Here is a 22492-nt window from a genome sequence, read left to right as displayed (position 1 = left end):
TAGATCAGTGTTGTATTACTAAGGGCAGCCCAGATCTATGGATTTCCGAGTCGGGATCAGCGTTATTCTGACGCTGAGGCCTGGCTAGGTAAGAAGAGGGGATCCCACCTCCACAATTGCATCTTGGGAGGGGAATTCATCCACTAGACACCAGGGATGGAGCTCTACAGGGGATTTAAATGCAGCCATCATGTTTGACAGCTGCATTTAACAGTCCTAATTAGCGGGCGCGGTGATGTTGAAAGACAAGGATCTGCCAACATCGAGCATGTCAGCTGATCTTTGCCTTTTAACACTAGCTATAACACCAATCAATTATCGGACGCAACTGCCAATAATGAACTAAATACAGCCGATAATCGCTTGGTCTGATAGGGCCTCGAGATTTCAGTATTATCTCACACAAAAAAAAATAAAATTACGCATGCAGCGAGAGCAAATTTATTCATTTATTTTTATTTCTAAAATGGGAAGGGGGGGGGGGGTATTCAAACTTTTATTAGGGGAGGGGATTTTTTAGTAATATTTTTTTTTTCCCCCACATACATTAATTATAAGCCCCCCTGGCAGACTTCTAATACAACTGCACTGATCTCTCAGAGATCAGTGCAGTATACATTATACAGCACTGATCGATGAGATCAGTATGTATACTGTATTGTTCTGGGCTGCCGCAGCCCAGATCTGTAGCTTAGCGAGCTGGGATCAGAGTCATTGCGCTGCTGAGGCCCAGCCAGGTAACAAGGGATCCCCCCTCTGCAATAGCATCACAGGGGGGGTGATCCCTTCCACTAGACAACAGGGATGGGTTATAGGGGGTATTTAAACGCAGCTGTCATTTACGATGGCTACATTTAACTGCCTTAATTATCGGACTGCAACTGCTAATAGCCGCGGTCACCGGCTGGAGTTGCAGGATTCAGAGCTTTCCCAAGCTCCTGAATAGCTGCAAGCTGTAACACCTCCTTTCTCTCCCATCCCTGCTTCATTGACACCTAGAAGCTGAGTCTCAATCAAGTGAGGTATGGGAGGAGGAGGGAGGAGGTGTTACAGCTTGCTGAACTTCAGGAGCTGGGAAAAGCCTCTTTTTCTCTTCATACTATAGTATAAAAGCATTTTTCTACATCCTGGAATCACAGACAGATATATGAAAGGTACCATGCGTCTCCCTGATCTAACAACTATCTAACAGTGTCAGCAGACAGCTGACAGAACACGTGACAGGTTAGTTGGCAGAAAGATTTAAGTGTCACTGTCATTCTAACTTTCAAAACCTTAATCAATAGTAGATATAAAGCAAGTTTGCAATTCACATTTTTTTTTTTTTTAGTTATCATTAAAAACACGGCACTTCCTGTGTTCTGACTTTTTTCCCCAAAGAGTTTTAACACTGGAAGTCCAGTGTTTCCCAGCCATTTGATTGATTGACACATTGAACCGTGACTTAATGCGTTTAGTCTGTTTTTTTTCAACCAGCACAAGACTAAGAAGCTGCCTTCATGCATTCAGGAGATTTCTAGTAAGTACAGCTTTGTTTTACAGCATAACATCATTAAAAAATAACGAATGTATATTGCAAACTTTGTAAGACTTTGAAAGTCATGACAGTCATTACAAAAAAAATTAAAATATAAAAAGGCAGACTAGATGGACATTAATTTCCTTCATTTTGTGCCCAGTGGCTCCTAAATTTACAAACACATGGCTAGTATTTGGTTCCTTTACCTTTAACCCCTTCAGGACCTGGCTAATTTTGGCTCTAAGGGTATGTTCACACTGAGCAAATGTGGCAGTATTTTGCGGCAGAGAATCCAGTGTGACACGGTTTCTCTATGGGAAGGCTCGCACACCACAGCACACGTCACTCTGTGCTCAAAGAATTGACATGTCAATTCTTGTTGCGGAAGTGCGAGAGCCTTCCCATAGAGAAGCAGTGTCACATTGAGGCAGGCGAGGTTCCACCACATTTGCTCAGTGTGAACATACCCTAACAACAAGAGTCCTATTTTAAATCTGACCTGACTCACTTTATGTCATTATAGCTCTTTGATGCTATAACTTATCCATGCAATTCTAAGATACATAAAATACAATGTGTCATGAAAAATGTAAGTGGTAAAGTGTGGCCAATATATTCTCACATTTAATGAAATTTTTTTCTTTTGGGGGGGGGGGGGGGGGGGATTTCTGCAATTTAATCATGGTGATATTTTTATTGCCATTGTCATTTTGTACACAGCGATATCAAATATGTATTTTTCCCCCTACATTGAATATTTCCATTGGGGTATATTGTGTGTGTTTTTTTCACTTTATTTATATTTTTTGTTTATGCTTATTTTACTGTTCCACCATGGGGACTTCACTATCTGATGACACATCCAATAGCAGGGCTGATCCAGATCCAGACCAAAGAGATACCGATCTAAAGTACAGGCCATGCACAAAAAAGTAACCCTTAGATACTGTAGCTCCATAGGTGGGAAACATAAAAGGATCTAAATAGGGAACTTTTAAAACAATTTTTTTGTTGTTTTTAATTTTTTAGGTTGGAAAATAAAACCTATATAACTTAGCTATTGTTTTAATCTTAAAATAATGTCAGTTTAACCGTAAAATAAAAGGTGTCATTACAAAGTAAATTTAGTTTCGCAAAAAATAAGCCCTCAAATGATTAATGGAAAAATCAAAGACTTATGGATATTAGAATGCGAATAGAATGCGAATTAAAAAAAAAAGCAAAAATTTTAAATCCCTGTTTCCCCTAAAGGCTAACAGATACTTTTCAGAAACTTCTAAAGCCGTGACATTGTACATTTAAATATAGCTTGCAAAATACCATAAAACCAGAAAGTCAAGCTGTCTATGTAAACTTCTGACCCCCTAGAATTTTAATATAGTGAATTACAAAAGAAATTAAGTTTATAAACATTTGTTAGGTACAAAGTCATGTGCTAAACAACTTGCTAAAACTATTGTTTGTAGACATTAAATCTGTATTAAGGGTAAATATGAGTTTTAATGATAACTCAAGTATACTTAAACTTATGACAAACTGTATATATAAAGCAAACTGAAGTGCTCCAAACATGTGTGCTCCCAGCCTCCACTGTGACTTCCTTTACTGATGTCAAATTTAACAGAGTAAATGGCTATTTTTGTTAAGCTGCATTTGACACTGGAAATATGATACATCAAGAGTCAATAGGTTGTACTACAGTTGGCAGCATCAGATCAAACAGGACTAGTAGAAAAGAGCAGTCAAGTGTTAAACATACTTAAAGGAGAAGTCCGGCGAAACCCCCCAAAAGTTGTACAAATCACAAATATACACTTATTATGGTATATGCTTAAAGTGCTTTTTTTCCTGCACTTACTACTGCATCAAGGCTTCACTTCCTGGATAAAATGATGATGTCACAACCCGATTCCCAGAGCCACTGTGGCTACAATACTTTAATAAAAATTTTCGTCTGACTTTTTAAATCTGTTTTAATGAACCAATCAGCATGATTATGCCGATATGGTTCCCTGCAGCATAGTATAGATCTACTGTGCAGCTTGCATCCGTGTCTGCAGCAGTAGCTTTACAAAGGGAAAAAAGAGGTTTTATTACACCACACAGGACCGGGAGAGGGGCATCAACTAGTCATCTGTGCAGGGAGCCACCCGTGACTAGTCACGGCTCTCTGCCTATTAGTGTGCAGTGCAGGGATGATTGGCAGGCAGAGAGACCAGTCAGTGGCTTTTTTGCCTGTCAATCATTCCTGCACGCTGACAGGCAGAGAGCTGTGACTAGGCACAGGAGTCTACCCATCCAAATCCCCTCTATACAGCTACAGCTGCAGACGCGGCTGATATGCTCCGCAAGTTGCACTGTAGATCTATACAGTGCTGCAGGGAACCTTGGTTCCCTTTAATGACACAGCCAGTTTTTTTTTCCTTGTGTTTCAAAAAAAAACTTGTAGTATTTTTGAGCTTACACCGTACGAGATCAGGAAAGTGACAATTTAATAGTTCAGGCAATTCCGCACACTGCAATAGCAAAGGTTTATTTGTTAAATGGGAAAAGGGGGGAGGGCAGTTTAAACTTTTATTATGAGATGGGATTTTTTTATTTATACTAATTGCTCAAAGCGATCAATGCAGTACCTATGTACTGAATTGATCTATGTAACTGGCGCTAGATTACTAAGAGCTCCTTAAGGTAGCCTTTAATGATCATCAAACTAGGACCAGTGTCAAAACATCACTGAGGCCCAGTAAGTATGACAGATATTTCAGTTTTGACAGCAACATTTAAATGGTTAATTAGAAGGCACTGGTGATCAGACCGCACCAGCTAACAACCGCGGTCCTTGGCTGCTGCTAGCATAGTGAGCCCTCTCTGTAACCCCTTTGTTACAGTCAAATTACAAACAAATCTATCACTTTGTAGCATAAGTGTAAGTTTGAACGGATAGTGCGGCGTTCAACATTTATTCACTAAATAACACACATTACAAAGTTATACAACGTTGTAATGTGTGTTATTTAAGTGAATGCCCTGTTCCCAGTGTTCCCCCCACCGCGGAAGTGTGGTGCAGTATACTTACTCAATTGCTGTCAACCCCGGCCGCCATCTTAGGTCGACGTTGTCATCTTCGGGAGGCTGGCCCGCTCCAGCCGTACCTCATGCCGGCCACCCTCTGCCGCGTCATCAGCGGCTAGGGGTCGACAGCAATTGAGCAAGTATACTGCACCACACTTTCGGGGTTGGGGGGGGGGGGGGGAACACGGGGAAGGGGGCACTTAAATAACACACATTACAAAGCTATATAAGTTTGCAACGTGTGTTATTTAGTGAATAAATGTTAAACGCCGCACTACCACTTTATACTGTATATCTGGTTTTATGTTTCAAAAATGCCAGTCTTTTGGTTAAAGGGGAAAAAAATTGGTATGTTAAAAAGTAAATATGGTATTTGGAAAACCAAGCTCTAGCCCTCTTAAATAAAGATAAACTGGGGCTTAACCTGAATAATTACCTATAAGATTCATAAATAGGATGACCTAGAACTAAAAAAGGTACAAAGGCAGCAACTAAATTAATAAGGGGAATGGAACATCTTAGTTATGAGGAGAGATATAAACAATTACATTAGTTTAGCCTTGAAAAGAGACGTAAAAAGTCAGATATGATTTTTTTTTAAATATATAAATGGCCCCTACAAGACATATGGGGAAGATGGTCCAGGTTTAAAAAAAAAAAAAACAACAAAGGGGACACTCCGCCTGGAAGAAAAAAAAGGTTCAATCTCCGGAGGTGACAATCTTTCTATACCATGAGAAGAGTGACTAAGAACAGTCACAGCAAAAAAACTGGAGGCTTTACTACAGGGGAGACAAGTTGTTAAAACAAAACAAAATTAAAGGAGAACTATCAGCAGGCTAGACAAATTTAACTTGCTGATGGCCCCTTATAGCACCCAGGACGCAGAGGAGGAAGGTATGTGTGTCACCTTCCTCCTTGGCACTGGTCCCACGCAGTTAGTTAGGGTAAACTCCACTCTGAGCAGAGTTTACTCTAACCAACAGCGCGGGACCAGTGCCAAGGAGGAAGGTAAGACACATTCCTTCCTCCTCAGCTTCCTCGGCGCTACAGGGGACATTCAGCAAGTTAGATTCATCTGATTTGCTGATAGCTCCACTTTAAAGTGTCACAGTCGTTAAATTATTTTTGGCAGAAATCAATAGTCCAGGCGATTTTAAGAAACTTTGTAATTGGGTTTATAAGCCATGTAAAAAGCCTTTTCCCAGGTCCCCCCTCCTCTCCTTTCTGCTGTCCACACCTCAGAATCAGGAAATCTCGACTGTTTTTTCATCTCTTTCATCAGTTGGATCCTGTCTGGTCTATGAAGGGGGGAGGGGGAAGGAGGGAGATTAGCCAGCAGCTGAGAGCCAAGAACAAAGGATTGCTCAGCAGGGGAGCTATTCAGAGCCCTAATTAGTGGTCAGATAGCTCCATGGTGCCTGTCAGAAGAGAGAGCCTGCAATGTGAATGTAAATTAACTCTTTGTTGTCCTGTTTTTGCTGCCTTTACTTTCTCCGTAGGAAACCCATGAAGACAGGGGGAGAGCTTCAAACTGCTTTTTCATGATAAAAATGCATTTTTCGGCTAATAAACCCAACTACAACGTTTCTTAAAATCGCCTGGACTATTGATTTCTGCAATAAAAATTTTAACGACAGTGACACTTTAAGCTTTTTTATAGAATCTACCCATCACCCACCCCCTTCCCTTCATTCATCCTCTCCTTAGTTGAACTTTATGGACCTGCGTCCTTTTTCAACCATACTAACCATCTAACTATGTATTGGTATTAAAGCCATGTAACAAAGCTAGAATTCAGGAGGTAGCAAAAATGAGTCACCGTGAAGACCTAATATTAATTACAGAAACTAGTTCAGGTCAGCTTTTCAAGACTTTGGGCCCTATTACACTAACAGATAGCTGACAGATTTTTACAGCCAAAGCCAGGAATAGATTTGAAAAAAAGGAGAAATCCAGTCTTTTCTTTATCAACTGTTCTCTGTTTATAGTCTGTCCCTAGCTTTGTCAGATATCTGATGGTGTAATAGGGCCTGTAATATAGTTCATAAGGTTGAAAGACGAAAAGAGTCCATCAGGTTTAACCTAGGAAAGTAAACAAAAAAAATAAATAAAGATTTCTCTGCCATAGGCAGGAATTGCATTTTATTTGCATAGAGTGAATGCCAAGCTTACCTGGAAAGTGAGGTATCTTTACACCATCTAATTTGTAGGAAACACCTACTTTGATTTCCGAAAAGACATCCAAAATATCAAGTTTTGTAAGTGCCAACCTACAATGAAACTTCATTACTGTAACACTCATAACATTTTTGCAGTTTATAGGTTGGTCATGTAGATCTTGTACAAACTTACGCCGTAAATCCATTGATCATGTGTGCAAATCTGAGTAAAACCAGATCCAACCATCCACATCTTCTCCTCCTTCCAGTGGTAACTCCGAACTCATGGCCTCGAGTTTGAAGAATATCTCCAATATCCTATAAAAAGAATGGACAGAGCGAATGAAAAACGTTTTACGACCTCCCATCAATATCAATTCACACCCATAAATACAACTGGCAACTTACATTACTTTGCTCGGTCGGGAAGGCACCAATACCAACTCTAGTAGTGTAAGCTTTAACCACCCCATAAACATCCCCAATGCTTTGAGGTGGAATACCAAGGCCTGTACAAACTCCACCAACAGTGCAATTTGAAGAGGTCACGAATGGATAAGTGCCTGTAAAATTGAATAAAATTGTAAAATTACATTGCAAGTTTAAATCCTGTGGGACAAAATGCATTTCTTTTTTCAGTGCAACACTAGACATTGTTGAATTGAAAAGAAAAAAAACCTCTTGTGGATATATTGTTGTTATATGCACACTCACTGTAAACCTAATGTAATATGGTTTTTAACTATAGGACACTGGTTTTAGAGCATTTTATATTGTGTTTTCCACCCAAAGGGTATGTGTACACCTGCTGATTTCCTGCAGAAAATGTGCAGTGCTCCTGCACAGTGTATATACACGATCAGTTACAGATCCGCAAGTGAACATTCACAACAAAAATTACCTTATTTCATGAGCCAGTTTTCTAAATTTAAATGGCCACTGACATGAGTAAAAATCAGTCTGGGTCTCGGACATATCAAATGACCGTGCTGGCTCTCCCACTTAGGGTGCGTTCACACGTACAGGATCCGCAGCAGATTTGATGCAGAGTTCAGTCATTAAGTTACATTGATATCTGCAGCATCAAATCTGCATGAACGCACCCTTACACAGATACAAAGCGGAGAGTGCAGAGGGGTGCAGCAGAGCATGGCTCTACCCACTTGTTTGGCCATGGCCCGAATGATAAAATTTTTGACATGTCTTTGACATAACAGGAGAGAAGATCCAACAGCACCAATGGATCAAAGTCCAGAGAAGAGTAAAGTGAAGGATGTATGCTGGTCAGTCAGCTATCTCCGAATTTTACAAAACAGCACTCAAGTTTTCAAGACTTTATTCACATATCCTGGGTATAAACAATGAGCAACGTTTCGACCGGTTTGGTCTTTATCAAGCATCGAAGCGCTAATTTTTATTTTGCTCTGACATGTCAAAACATTATTTATAACAGGTATGCTTCAAGCAATTACAAAAAGAATCAGGAAAAGTCATTAGAAAAAGATGTTGCTGAAAACACCTTTTAATGCCTACTTATTTTGGATTAATAAGCCAGTGAGCAGTCGTCTTATTCAGCGACTGAAAACCTTCCCTGTGTGGGCATTCACATGCTAAGAAAAAAAAAAAAAAGATAAGTGCAGATTTTAAAAGGCATGCTGCGGGGTCTCTATACAAGCAGCTCACAGGGATTTCTGCAATGCAGACACCCTCAAAAGGGCAAGTGGAATTCCAGATGAGGTCCGAAAGATGACACCTAACTCTATAACCCATGGGGCATGCTGACCTGATTTTTTTTTTTTTTCTCCTTCGGTGTTGCTAGCTTTTAAGTTGCACTCCATCACAGCTCAAATAACTTACAGACTAAACGTCTAAAATGGGAGTTCTGCTTTACAATAGAAAGCAAAACTACTCACCAAAATCAATATCCAGGAGTGCTGCATTTGCACCTTCAACCAAAATTTTCTTAGGAGTGCCATGAAGAGCTTCATGTATAAAATAAACACCATCTTTCACCATGGGTCTTACTTTTTCAGCATAGTCCTTAAAAAGACAAAAAAAACACACCTTAAGTCCTTCTGGTAAGATGCTTGCAATAAAATAAGTAGGTTAAAATAACCACCGAAACATAATGCAATTTTATTCTTCTTATTAGTCTTCTACCTATTATTATCTGCAATGACTAGTATATTCATAAATCTGTAAAGTCCATATATGATAAAAAGTTCACCATTACACTTAAAGGAGTTATGGGGCCTCTAATAAAACTGAGGGCTGATTCACCAGAAAGGTCATCAATATCAGATGGGCACCAGTCTGATTCCCAGTATCCCTACCGAGCAGCAGATAAAAGGGACTGTTTGTTTGTGCACCACAGCCTCTTCAGTATTTACTGCTGCTCCTCCTTTCCATTGCCCTGTGAAGGCAGTAGTCTTTCCCCATTAACCAACACAGAATGTCCAACAGGTCCAATATATACAGTCCATTAGGCATAGGGCCCTATTCTCGTTTACTGGGCCTATTCCACGGCCCTGATGATCGTGAAACAAGGGTTGCAAGGACATCGTTACTGATGTCCATGCAGCCCTTGTTTCATACATTACCTGTCCGGGCTGCAGGTCTTCTTCTCCCGGTCCTGTGCGGCAGCATCGGCTTCGGAGCGGAGCTGTCTGAACTGACAGACCGCTCAGCCAATCACTCTGGCCGCGGCGTTTGAGTTGAGGAAGCACGCCAGGTAGCCAACAATCCCGCTGGAGGCTTATAAACCTCAATTGAAATATAAAGTCTGACAGCATCCAGTAGCTGAAAATTAGAATTGAGCGAACTTACAGTAAGTTAGTTTGTAAAAAAAAATAAAAATAAATAAAAAAAATTAATAAATAAAACACACGAGGGTTCATCATTTGACTCCTGATGGTTGGAGACGATGGATGCAGCCCTAGGGCTGCCAGGAAGACATTTATACAGCCTATGCTTATACGACTGGCAAACCGAATGAGGTTTTGCTGCATAGTAGACTATCACCCTAATGTAAGCCACAGGCCTTACAGTCTCCGGGAAGTTAGGGTGCAAAGTCTCCTTCCCAAGAGTGCAGAAAGTGGCAGAGGCGATGCATACAATGTCCTCTCTGTGTACACAGGGCTGGAATCTCCTCAGAAAAGCCAATAAGTCTCCTGCCAAAGATGACAAGTGATAGCAGAAAAGCAGAACACAAGTAGTCTTTACTAACTGGGTGTGCTCTAACGAACAATGTGAAAACATCCATCTATTTCAAGGTTTCAACATGGTCATAAAAAGCTACTATGACTTTGTCTATGTCACTGATATTTGTTAAGATTTAAACTTTCTTCAATATATTTAATTTTCCAGTTATCTTCAATGACAGGAGGGCGATCGCTGTTGCCTCTTCTGGATCTCTAACAGGCGTTGGCGATCTCCTGGGTTCTGGGAAGGTGGTGTCGGCAATCCCCTGGGGGTGGGCTGGGGGATATTTTGATATTTTTCACAAAAAACACACAATATAATGACCAAATTTTGTACAAAGTACAAAATGTCCCCCCCCCCAAAAAAAAAATAAAATCTCAGAATCGCTAGCATATGTAAAAGCATCACATTGCTATAACCGCATAAAGTGACACAAGTGGTCATTAACCCCTTAGCGTCCCATGACGTACCTGGTACGTCATGGTGCCGCGGGGGTGTTCAGAACGGGGTCCCGCCGGGACCCCGCTCTGAACGGCACCGATCCCACCTGCAATATGCAGCCGGGCAGTGCCTCTATTAGCCGACGCGGGTCCCCTTGCCGCGCCGGCTAATTAAGCACTTCAATGCAGCTGTCAAACCTGACAGCTGCATTGAAGTGCTTTGTACTGTACGTCCCTGGTGTCTAGTGGGACGGATCTCCCCCCCGCGATGCGATCGCGGGGGCGAGATCCGTTCTTCTGGCCGGCTCGGGTCTCAGCGTCGGAATGACGCTGATCCCGGCTCGGCAATAGATTGCTATGGCCTGCAGCAGGCCATAGCAATCTATCACCGATTACAATGATCTTTGCTGTGTATATACACAGCATTGATCTCTATGAGAGATCAGTGCTGTCTATATACAAGTCCCCCAGGGGGGCTTCTAGTTTATGTAAAAAAAAAAGTAAAAATGTGTTTTAATTAATAAAAAATCCCCTCCCCTAATAAAAGTCCAAATCACCCCCCTTTTCCCATTTTATAAATATAAATGAATAAATAAACAAATAAATAAACATATTTGGTATCGCCGCGCATGTAATCGCCTGAACTATTAATCACATTCCTGATCTCGCACAGTAAACGGCGCCAGCGCAAAAAATTCCAAACTGCAAAATTGCGCATTTTTGGTCGCATCAAATCCAGAAAAGTGCGATAAAAAGCGATCAAAAAGTCGTATTTGCGCAATCAAGGTACCAATAGAAAGAACGCATCATGGCGCAAAAAATGACACCGGACATAGCCCCATAGACCAAAGGATAAAAGCGCTATAAGCCAGACTATCTCTGTTCACAGGGATGGAAATAAAATACCGGAGGTAGCGGAGAGCATGGGGCAGTGATCGGGGACCCCCCGTGGGGTCCCGGAGCAGGCGTTCGGCGGTATATACTATATACCGCTGATCGCCTGTTCCCAGTGCAGGGAAGCACTTTTTATCCCCTGTCACCATAAATGATTGGTGACAGGGGATAAAAAAAGTGACACAGTGTCGCCCCCCACCCCCCCAGTCACCCCCCTTCCCCATATACATTACCTGATCCAGGGAGGTCCGTCCTCCTCGGTGTCCAGGCTGATTCTGAAGTGCGCATGCGCTCCAGAATCAGTTATCTCGGAAAATTTAAAGTGACAGAGACCAATTTGGTCTCTGTCACTGAACTATGATTACTGTGATAGAAAATATCACAGTAATCATAGTAATATAGTGAAAATGAATGTATAAAGTACAAAAAGTGAAAAACATACAAAAAAAACAAACACACTTTTTATTATAGTAATAATTGCAGTTTACTCCCAGATTACCCCTAACCACCGCACGTTGCCCCTAACCACCCCGAATTGCCAGTGACCCCCTCCAGATGGTCCGTAATCAGCCCCGATTGCCCGTAACCCCCCAGATTGCACGTAACCACTGCACGTTGCCTCTGACCACCGCACGTTGCCTCTAACTCACACACGTTGCCAGTGACCCCCTCCAGATTGCCCGTAACCACACCAGATTGCCATAACCACCCAAAATTACATGTACCCACCCCTGATTAGCTATAAGCACTTCATTTTATCCGTAACCACCGCAGATTGTCTGTAACCACACCATGTTGCCAGTAACCACCGCAGATTGTCTGTAACCCCCCCATGTTGCCCCTAATCACACGTAATTCCCCCCAGATTGCCTCTGACCACCGCACGTTGCCCCCGACCACCGCACGTTGCCCACCAAATTGCCAGTGACCCTCTCCAGATTGCCCGTAACCACGCCAGATTGCATGTAACCACCCCAAATTACAGGTACCCATCCCAGATTACCTATAAGCACTTCAGTTTATCCGTGACCACCCCAGGTTGCCCGTGACCACCCCAGGTTGCCCGTGACCACCCCAGGTTGCCCGTAATCTCATTTTTTTTATTGTATTTTAGTAACTGCGCTATTCTAATAACTATTTCTAGCTGCGGTTTTGCTCCAGCAAATTGGCGCTCCCTTCCTTCTGAGCCCCGCTGTGTGCCCATACAGTGGTTTATGCCCACGTATAAGGTACAGTTTTACTCAGAAGAAGCTGCGTTACAGATTTTGGGGTACGTTTTTTCTCCCATTCCTCTTGAAATTGAGAAATTTTAAACTAAACGAACATATTTGAAAAATTCGAGTTTTTCATTTTTACTGTCTTATTTTGAATACTTTCCTCTAATACCTGTGGGGTCAAACCGCTCACTGCACCCCAAGATGAGTTCTTTGAGGGGTGTACTCTCCTAAATGGGGTGACTTTTGGGGGTGTTCTATTCTGCTGACACTACAGGGGCGCTGCAAACGCACCTGGCGCTCAGAAACTTCTTCGGAAAAATCTACACTGAAAATGCTAATTGGCGCTCCTTCCCTTCTGAGCCCGGCTGTGTGCCCATACAGTGGTTTACGCCCACATATGGGGTACCGTTGTATTCAGGAGAACCTGCGTTACAGATTTTGGCATGCTTTTTTTCTCATGTTCCTTTTGAAAATGAGAAACTTTAATCTAAACGTATATATTATTTGAAAATTTAAATTTTCGATTTTTTTTTTACGGCCTAATTGTGAGTACTTTCCTCCAGCCCCTGTAGGGTTAAAATGCTCATTATAACCCTAGATTAATTCTTTAAGGTGTCTATTTTCCTAAATGGGGTCAGTTATGGGGGTTTTCAGGATACCAGACTTCTAAATCCATTTAAAAAAAGAACTGGTCCCTAAAAAAATTCAGTTTTGGAAACTTTCACAAAATGTGATAATTTGCTAATAAATTTCTAAGCCCCATAACAGCCTAAAAAAGTAAAATATGTTTCCCAAATTATGCCAGAATAAAGAAGACATATTGGTAATGTTATTTAGTGACTAATTTATGTGCTATGACTTTTTTTTTAGAAGCAGAGAATTTCAGAAGTTAATAAAATGCAAAATTTCCTAATTTTTCATGATATTTTGATGTCTTTCACAAAAAACACACAAAGTAGTGACCAAATTTTTCCACTAATATAAAGTGCCATATGTGACAAAAAAACTCTCAGAATCGCTAGCATACGTTAAAACATCACTGAGCTATAAGCGCATAAAGTGAGACAGGTCAGATTTTGAAAAATGAGCCTGGTCATTAAGACCAAAACAGGCTGTGGAGGCAAGGGGTTAAAGTCTCATGCTGTTAGTCATGCACGCTCTTTTATTCTAATGAAGGGGGTTGCTCGCTTGAAACACGTCATATCCTTGTGCTTAACGGAATAATTTTTCCTTTTCAATTCTATTTGTAAAATTTGGCCATATTTCTGGGACAGCGCTGATCTTGTGAGTACAAAGCTTTTTCCTTTTCTGTTATAGTGTATATATGGGCCCTTGTTAGGAGCAAACAGTCTCTAGGTACCATCAGCCTAGCAGTGCTGTCTATGTCCCATTTTTATCATGGATCCCGAAAGTTCCCCATATTTGGTCACTGGATACTTTGCTCTTGCAGGAGTACAAAATTAGTCAAAATCCAAAGGGTGATATGCACGAAGCCCAAGCGATAGCAGGTAAGCAGATTCTTATTTACACTATCAATTTATCCAACTAAGGTATCATACGCCTGTATTTCACCTCTAAACAAGTTTAGAGGCGAGTCTTCTGAGCAGAGAGTGCTGACACAACCATACAGCAACCTTGTCCTCTGCACATATTTTCCAGGACTCCCTAGGGCTGCATCCAACTTCTGCAGCGACCAGTAATCAAATGCCCAACGAAGGGGTTCGTCCAAGCTGTCTCGAGATTCGCTCATCTCTCGTAACGTACAGAATGCTGTCAAGCTCAATTAGACATCTAGATCTTCTAATCCTGTGTGAGCTAGACATTCTGCCTCATAGCTATAACTGAAATACCTTGAGTTTGTTAAGTTCTCCTTCAATGTTGATTTCTAGTGAAGAGTACATCGATTTATACTGTTTAGCGAGAACTTCAAATCTAGGGAGAAAAAAAAAACCTTTATTAGCAAGACCTTTAAGGAAGTTGTGAACCATAGGATAAAAGTAATGGTCAACCACATAGATTATAGCAGTCCAACAAAGCAGGATGAAGGGGTCAGGGGTTCGCTGGTTTATTTTGTGATTTTGTTATTTGTTTAGTTTATTTTGTGATTACAGAAGTGCCTAAGCTATTTTCTTCAAAATGTGATCATCATCATTTCAGACATTTACAGAATCCCTCAATAAAATCCATATAAGTGCAGACCTCTTCATGCATTTCTTTTGGAGTGCTTTCTTAAAGGGAATGTATCACTTCCCTACCAGCAAGTAGATCCCAGTAACGTACAATTTTTCAAATCGCCACCTGGTTCCCCCTTCCTATCTCTGCTGTTTTTTTCATGTGCACTTTGGCCCGCTCTATGCACTGCAGGCGTGCCCAGCTCCCAGATATCCCCTTCCCTTTGTGATACAGCCAGACTTGATTCTGAAGGAGGCGCATCACCAAGGGGAGGGAATATTAATACACTGGGGGTGCTGGGCCCTCCTCCAGTGCACAGAATGACCCTATTTGTATGTTACAAAACTGGTGCAGATGACGAGAACCAGTGATTTAAAAAATATATTGAGCCATCAGGATCTCCGCATCAGCGCAGATAGATATATATATATATATATATATATATATATATATATATATATATATATATATATATATATATATATAAAACACTTTAGTTGATGAGATGGTACATTAGCTTTAATTCTCTAATTACATACAAGATACAGCTAGGCAAGGTGTCCATCCACCCTTCCATGAATCACACTGTGGGGTGTCAATATGTTTTATTCAACCATTTAGGTTTAACCTTTTTTAAGCAGTACAAACCTCTTAGAAAATTCACTAAAATCTGAAACAAGATCACACATTCTTAGGCCACTTCTTGCAGCTTTTGAAGAATACACGGGTCCAATTCCCTTCTTTGTGGTGCCCAAACTGTAAGAAAAGAAGAGAAAAAAAAACTGTAGAAAGTGTTCTCAAATTTATACCACCGAGGCTGGGAAAACACGTTGCAGCTATGATGTGCGTCAGCATTGTTTTCAACTTGACTGCAACTAAAAACCATGATTGTTAACAGTCCTGCTGTATTTCTGGTTTAGGCTGTGTTCACACATGCATTTTCATTACATTACTGCATAATTTAATTGCAGTAATTATTCAATTAAATGCAGCATTGAATCCTTTCATTGCACTACTTCATCATTTTATTGCAGTCCAGCCTTTCTTCAATGAAACATGTGCAAACATACCCTTAGCTGCAATGCGGAGAGGCCATTCACAATTTAATCTGCCTTTAGCTGCAGTCAATGTGAAATCCACATGACTCACATGTCAGCAGTTTTCGCTGCCGTAAGTCCTTTCTTCAGCTACCATGTGTGAACCCTGCCTTAGCATGTATGTCACAGACTGAATTTATTATGATGCAGTGAGCTCAAAAACAGTTAAAGGGCTTGGGCGTAATAGTCACATAAATAGCTTTGCTGCCTTGGCTGAGGGGGGACATGACCATGATGCATACTTATCTGTCCTGCCATGGTTCTCCGCCACTGTCAAGTGTTTCCAAAACAGGAACTGGCAGCTCAGCATAGACAGTACAGAGTCTATGCTGAGCGTCCATTTCAGGTGGGAGCGGTACATCAGATTATGTTTTGGAAATGCTGACAGCGGCATTAGTGTTGAGTAAACTTACTGAAAGTTCAGGTTCAGCAACTCCCGGTGGCTGGAGAAGTCAGAGGGAGTCAAATGCAGAGCGTGTGGGTTTCGGACTAACATTGCCAACCTAAACTTTAAGCAAGTATGCCGAGCATTATTCCTTATTTATTGTGTAGGCAAAAGTTTCGCCTGCATATATATTATTTCATAATATAATATCATTATCAATATTATCACAAATGCTCCCTGCAAGACAAATCCAAGGGTACCTGTAACAATGAAATGAAAGCCGGTGCAGAACAGTGTGCAGCCACAGCATACACCAGAAGACAGTGTTTCATTTGGATACATCACACACTGGTTGAGTTCTGCGCACTAGTCTAAACAGGGCTTTTGCACAGAACTTGAAACAAAATATAAAACAGCGCTCCATAACGTAATTTAGACAGGACTGAAGTGGTGAAAGCAAGCACATAGAACTCTCACCTGAGAAGGTTGTGCTGGTGTAAGGCACAACTCAAAAGGCCCTAATCCCTGGAACGATTATCGGCCGTATTCGGCCTATAATAATCGTCCCATGGAATTGACAGCAACGATTAGCCGACATAGTTCATGTCGGCTGATCGTTGCGTCGTTTGTCTTTCAAACAAGTTGAAAGAAAAACGACTGATACAGCAACGATCTGCTGCTGACGCTCTGTGGAATAGGAGCGGCGGCAGCAGATGCTGCTGTATCCTGTCAGTCGGCCCGTGGAATAGGGCCTTTACTAATAACATTTGAATGAACCGCAGCCACTCCCGACTAATCCCCACAGGGATTAAAGACTACTACTTTTCAGGATCCACAAAACACAAGATACAATACTAATGCACTGTGGATGACAAAAACAAAAAAAAACACAATACTGATGTGTGAAAGGTGCCCAAGACTGAGATGTCTTGTATCTTTAATTCTTCTGTTGCTTAGCTGACAGACAAAGTATTGCCTAAGCAGGCACAATCATAAAATAAAACTTTTGAATGATCAGGGGTATGAGCAATGAGAAATACATGTGCAGCGCCTTCATTCCCAGTTCTGTGTTGCGTTACCTAGACATACTTACAGTGCAAGTCTATGGGATCATCTACAGGTCTCAGACACAGAACAGAGCTGACCTAGTCTGATTAATTATCTAATTAAAAAGGGTTATCTTGCAATGATAAAACTTTTTTTTTTTCTTTTTAAATACAATTGCCGGATAAGTCCTTTATTGATTCTAGGTGGGCAGTGGTAAATGGAGGATAAGGGGATCAACATTTAACAGTTGACTGTGACTAAGAATTACCCTGAGCAATAAACAGTATTGTATAATGACAGATTGTGCGCAGTGTCCATACTTTTTTCCAGCTTGTTCTTGTCTTTGTTGTTCTTGGATACCATCAGCAGCTTGGTGGAAGTCAAAAACTTCAAAAAATAAAAAGGGAAAGTTACTTAAATGAAAATTTAGAACAACATAGAAAAACCATGGGCTCAGTGAAATCATACTATTGACTTGTAGACTTTGGCAGATAAAGTAAAACAGACCATTAACGAAAAATGCTTCATTCATTGTATAATAAAAAGTTACATATTCCTATACAATCTCTGGATAAACGCTTCATGGTTTGCAATCTCTCTGCCTGCAGCCATTCATAAGGACTGCTTAGGAACCCAACACCTGTGTGTCCAATTATATGACAAGGACCGTTTTGCATCTACTGGAAAAATATATAAGTTTCTAAAGGATATCAGCACTACAAATTGATAGAGAGAAAAAAAATGCATGCACTACTGGCCTTAACAAAAAGTTCACTGGCGCGATTATCACTGTTATTTTTTATTTATGTTTCAATAAATTTTCTACATTTTATCGGAGCTACGGGATACGGCCCGAGTATTCTCCACGTGGGACACTGATGGTGCAAAAGAGACCAGCATTATGGGGGTGAGCTGACAAACTTGCTCTGTTGTGAAAAAGTTCACTACTTAAGGAAAGCTATGGCTGCCAGGCCATCTCCAGCCTGTTTGAGGTCAGCAGAGATGGTTTGCTGCTGAAAACAGCTAAGCCGATAGAAATTAAACGGGTATTTCCATCTGGATTTGTTATCCCCCATCCCAGGTTATAAAATGAACACTATCAGTATAAAAAAAAAAAAAAAAATCAGCACTTTTATGAAAGAGAAAGCAGAAATGGGCCCCGTATAAGACACGTGTTTGATGTACAGTATACACACACATTACGCATAATACTGGAGAATGAGCCTCAAATCGAGAGCAATGTTTCCTTTCTACTGCTGTGTGCTGGGCCCCTGTCTCCTTAAGTGACTGTACCACTAGGCCCAGGCTGAAGCACTGGAGGCGGGCCGACCCACCCTTAGTGGGAGGAAACCCTAGCCCCTCTATGATAGGGTTCCATCGATTGTAATGGAGTCACGTCATGGAGGAGCTGGAGTTTCTTCCCAACGACGGGTGGGTCGGCCGCCTCCAGTGCTTTAGCCTGGGCCTGGTGGTACAGTCACTTTAAGGGTACGTTCACACTTACCGGATCTGCAGCTTATTTTCCGCAGCAGATTTTATTTAAATAACTGAAAACAGCATCAAATCTGCACCATCAAATCTGCTGCGGATCTGCTGCGGATCCTGTAGGTCTGAACAGGATACTAAAGGGATATTACCAGCTCAGCCTGCTATCCCCTACCCATTCCTGAGTATGCTACTATCCTGCAATGAAAGAAGCGCTCAGCGACCTGCGTGGACACAATGGCCAGGATCTATTCATACGCTATGGAACCGCCAAGCACTTCTGAGTTCAGCATTCAGTAGCCCCAAAGAGTGAATATAATGGTCCAACTCTAATTTCAAGTTCTCTAAGAGAAAGTGGGTGCAGCCTCTTATTCATGGTTGTCTCGTATAGATCACACACATAGGTATCCTGCTCTACTATATCTGTACATTACATCCCAAGAGACAGTGGCAGCATGGCATGAATACAATAAAGTAGTACTTAGCAGTGTAAGCTGGGATTTTTTTTTTTACACAAGTGCTGTGAAGGATAAAAGAAATAACATGCTCTCACCCAGTCTGTGGCGCTGGTGGCCGCATAATGCCAATCTGGTCCCTGGCCGCTTTCTGGTCTAAATGGAAAAAAGTCAGGACGAGTCAGGTCTGCTCAACCTTGCCATGGCCGATGACTGGCTGACTGAACCCAACAAATCACAACCCAGGTCCCCACTCAGACCAGGAAAAGGCCAAAGACAAGGTCGGCAGTATGCGGCTACCAGCGCCACAGATGGGGTGAGAGCATGTTATTTCTTTTATCCTACCCCGCACTTGTGGAAAAAAAAAAAAATAAATAAAAAGGTCTACCTGGACTTCTCCTTTAAGCTCTGGTATGAGATCTAATGTAGTACTCTTTTACTATCTGTGGTCTCTGTCTGTGCCTGGCAATCTCTAGCTAATGACCTTGTCCCTAGTCCCTCAGTGAGTTGCAAACCTGTCTTGAATAGAAGTATCTCATCTAAAGGATAGGTAAACTATACCACCACCAACCACAGCATCTGATGAAGAGACTGGTCCGGTCTAGAAATGCGTAATGCTGAGCCTTTTATATATGTTTTATATATTATTTTAATAAAGTAGTTTTTATACTTCATCTGTTGGGAGTAGCTGCGCCTGTTTATCCTGCTGGAATTGGGAGAGGAGGACTGCATCTTGGTACGGCCCTTGTGTGGGTTTGCAGGAAAGCTGCACACTGGTTCCCTTCTTGAGTATACGCATGGAGAGTTCTGCCTCGATCTTGCACAACTTAACCAAGTGAGAGGGGACCCGGTTTCACTCAGTTACTGTCCATCCTATCCATCCTCTTGCATCTAGTCCTGCACATGGAGCGCAGTCTTTGTTTTCTTTTACTCTAGATCTCTAGCTAATGACCTGGTCCCTAGTCCCTCAGTGAGTTGCAAACCTGTTTTGAACAGAAGTACCTCATCTAAAGGATAGGTAAATTATACCACAACTTATGGTGCAATCATTCAAACAAAAAAAATCTTACCAATGTGCGCTCTGTCAGAGATGGTAAGCCTGTTTTCCCAGCCAGCCAAGCCTGAAATTAAAGATTGCTATCAAACGGGACAATAAAATATTTAGGGAACAATAATTACAGATTGAGGAAATAACACAATAATGCCTCCTTATGTCACTTATCTTTTATCTCCAGAAAGCTAGGAACAGGCTCCCCGCTCCAATGCTTTCTTAACACTGATGCAGAAAGTGCTGGCGGGCTGTGTGCTAAACCTTCTTTTATTCCTACTCAGGCCCTACTTCTGGTTTTGGACTTCTCAGACGTCTGGACGCAGTTAAAAAATAAAGGGAACACTAAAAGACTACATCCTAGATATCAATGAATGTACTATTCCAGTTGCAAATCTTTATTGATCACATGATGGAATAATAAAAAAAGGATCACTGTAAATAAATATTATTATGCCATGGAGGTCTGGATTTGAAATGACACTTAAAATTAAATTGAAAAATCACATTACAGGCTCATCCAAGTTCAGTAGAAATGTCTTAACACAAAGACTGCACCTGCATATGCCTCCCCAACACCGACTTGTGGACGTCAGGGCCTCATGCCACCCTCACTGTCTGTTTCTGATAGTATGAGCAGACATATGGATATTAGTGGTTACTGGAGGTCATTTTGCAGGGCTCTTCCACTGCTCCTCCTATTCCTCCTTGCACAAAGAAGGAGCTAGCAGTCATGCTGCTGGGTTGTGGCCCTCCTATGGCACCTCCATGTCTCCTGGTATCTGGACACTATGCTGACAGAAAGAGCTAACTTTCATGTCACAGCTTGCACTGATGTGCTATCCTGGATGAGCTGCACTAAAGGCCCTATTCCACAGGCCGTCTAGAAGAGCAAACGAGCACTCTCATCGCTCGTTTGCTTCTCGTTCCCCGCTCGCTGCCGCCGCTATTCAACGCGACAGCAGTGAGAGGGTGAGTGCGGGAGGGGCGGCGGGGAGCTGCCCGATATCGGCCGAATACGGACGATAATCGTTCCATGGAATAGGGCCTTAAATAACCAACTTTTGTGGGTTGTAGGCACAGTCTCAAGGGTGAGAGCAATGACAAAATGCAAAGGTGCCCAAAAAAGCCAAAAAGAAGGAGAACAGAAACATGGTCTGTGGTCTCCACCTACAGAACCACTCCTTGATAGGGGTGTCTTGGTTATTGATGATCATCCCTACCTGTTTTCGGTTTCATTTGCACAACAGCAAGATAAATAAATTCACAATCAGGGTTGCTTCATAACTGAAAAGGTTGATTTCAGACAAATGCCATTGATTTGGCGTTACATTGTGCTGTGTTCCCATTGTTGGTTTTTTTTAGAAATGTTATAATAGATAAATATATAATCTTTCACACACACCTCTATCTGCATCTATTAGGAACGGATTTAATTTATCATTCAAGGCAAAGTCAATTATAAAAAAATAAAATAAAACTGCCCTAAAACAGTTTGTTTAGCTATTCTACACTTGCCTCTATTGCTTAAAAATAAACGTAAGTGTTTACTTACCTTGTCCTTTTTTCAGATTTTTTTCTGCCTCTTCAAATAAACCAGGTAGATGAATTACAACACCATTACCTAAAAAATACAGCCACATTTAGGAATCATGACACAGCTTTACTAACTGCCTAGTAGTGACAGTGTAACATAAGTTTAAAGGGAAACTGCTCTATAAGTTTTTTTAAGACTGCAAAGTAACTCGTCTAGGTTTGGCAATCAAATTTGCCATTTGAGTCATTGATAAGAAGGACAGGACTGACCTGGTGCGTGTACAGAGGAGGGTGCGTCTTAGGGGTGATTTGATCTGATCGAAACCAACGACTGATTCTGTGTATTATGGTGAATGATTTCAGGTCGATCTCAAAAGCGCTCGATTGCAATTGTAAATTGGTGGAAACAAAAAAATAAATAATATTCGCTTTGTCTAATAGGAGACAGAGGGGTATCACTTTTTTTTTTTTTTTTTTAAATGCTGCAGTTTTATTACTGTATTTTCCTGCGTATAAGACTACTTTTTAACCCAGAAAAATCTTCTCAAAAGTCAGGGGTCGTCTTATACGCCGGATTTTGTCTTATAGGGCAGGTACTGAAAAACCTCAGAACTGGACTGGGGGGAGCTCAAAAACGGGCGCATCTCTGACATGTGTCCACCGTATGAAGGGCAGAGTAAGGAGAAAAAAGAAATACGATAGAGCGGTGCTGTGCCCAGAAAAACACATATCTTTCACCTGTCTGGCCCACCCTTGTATCCT

General features: G+C 41.5%; 1 protein-coding gene across 2 annotated transcripts in view; it reads right to left on the bottom strand.

Moving 5' to 3' along the window:
- The window catches only part of LOC138774552 (adenylosuccinate synthetase isozyme 2), a 39210-nt gene that overhangs the window by 5045 nt on the left and 11673 nt on the right, over window positions 1-22492 (bottom strand). For both annotated transcript variants that reach the window (XM_069955538.1, XM_069955537.1), the window contains 9 exons: window positions 21750-21818; window positions 20217-20267; window positions 17527-17593; window positions 15326-15433; window positions 14356-14437; window positions 8667-8793; window positions 7162-7316; window positions 6947-7071; window positions 6767-6864 (listed from right to left, as the gene is read on the bottom strand). In XM_069955538.1, coding sequence (XP_069811639.1) covers window positions 6767-6864; window positions 6947-7071; window positions 7162-7316; window positions 8667-8793; window positions 14356-14437; window positions 15326-15433; window positions 17527-17593; window positions 20217-20267; window positions 21750-21818 — 882 coding nt within the window. The remainder of the gene's footprint in view (window positions 1-6766; window positions 6865-6946; window positions 7072-7161; window positions 7317-8666; window positions 8794-14355; window positions 14438-15325; window positions 15434-17526; window positions 17594-20216; window positions 20268-21749; window positions 21819-22492) is intronic.

This window comes from Dendropsophus ebraccatus, chromosome 15 (genome assembly GCF_027789765.1).
Source record: "Dendropsophus ebraccatus isolate aDenEbr1 chromosome 15, aDenEbr1.pat, whole genome shotgun sequence".
NCBI classification, from domain to species: Eukaryota; Metazoa; Chordata; class Amphibia; order Anura; family Hylidae; genus Dendropsophus; species Dendropsophus ebraccatus.
The sequence above is the reverse complement of the archived record's forward strand: the minus strand, read 5'-3'. Positions and strand labels throughout refer to the sequence as shown.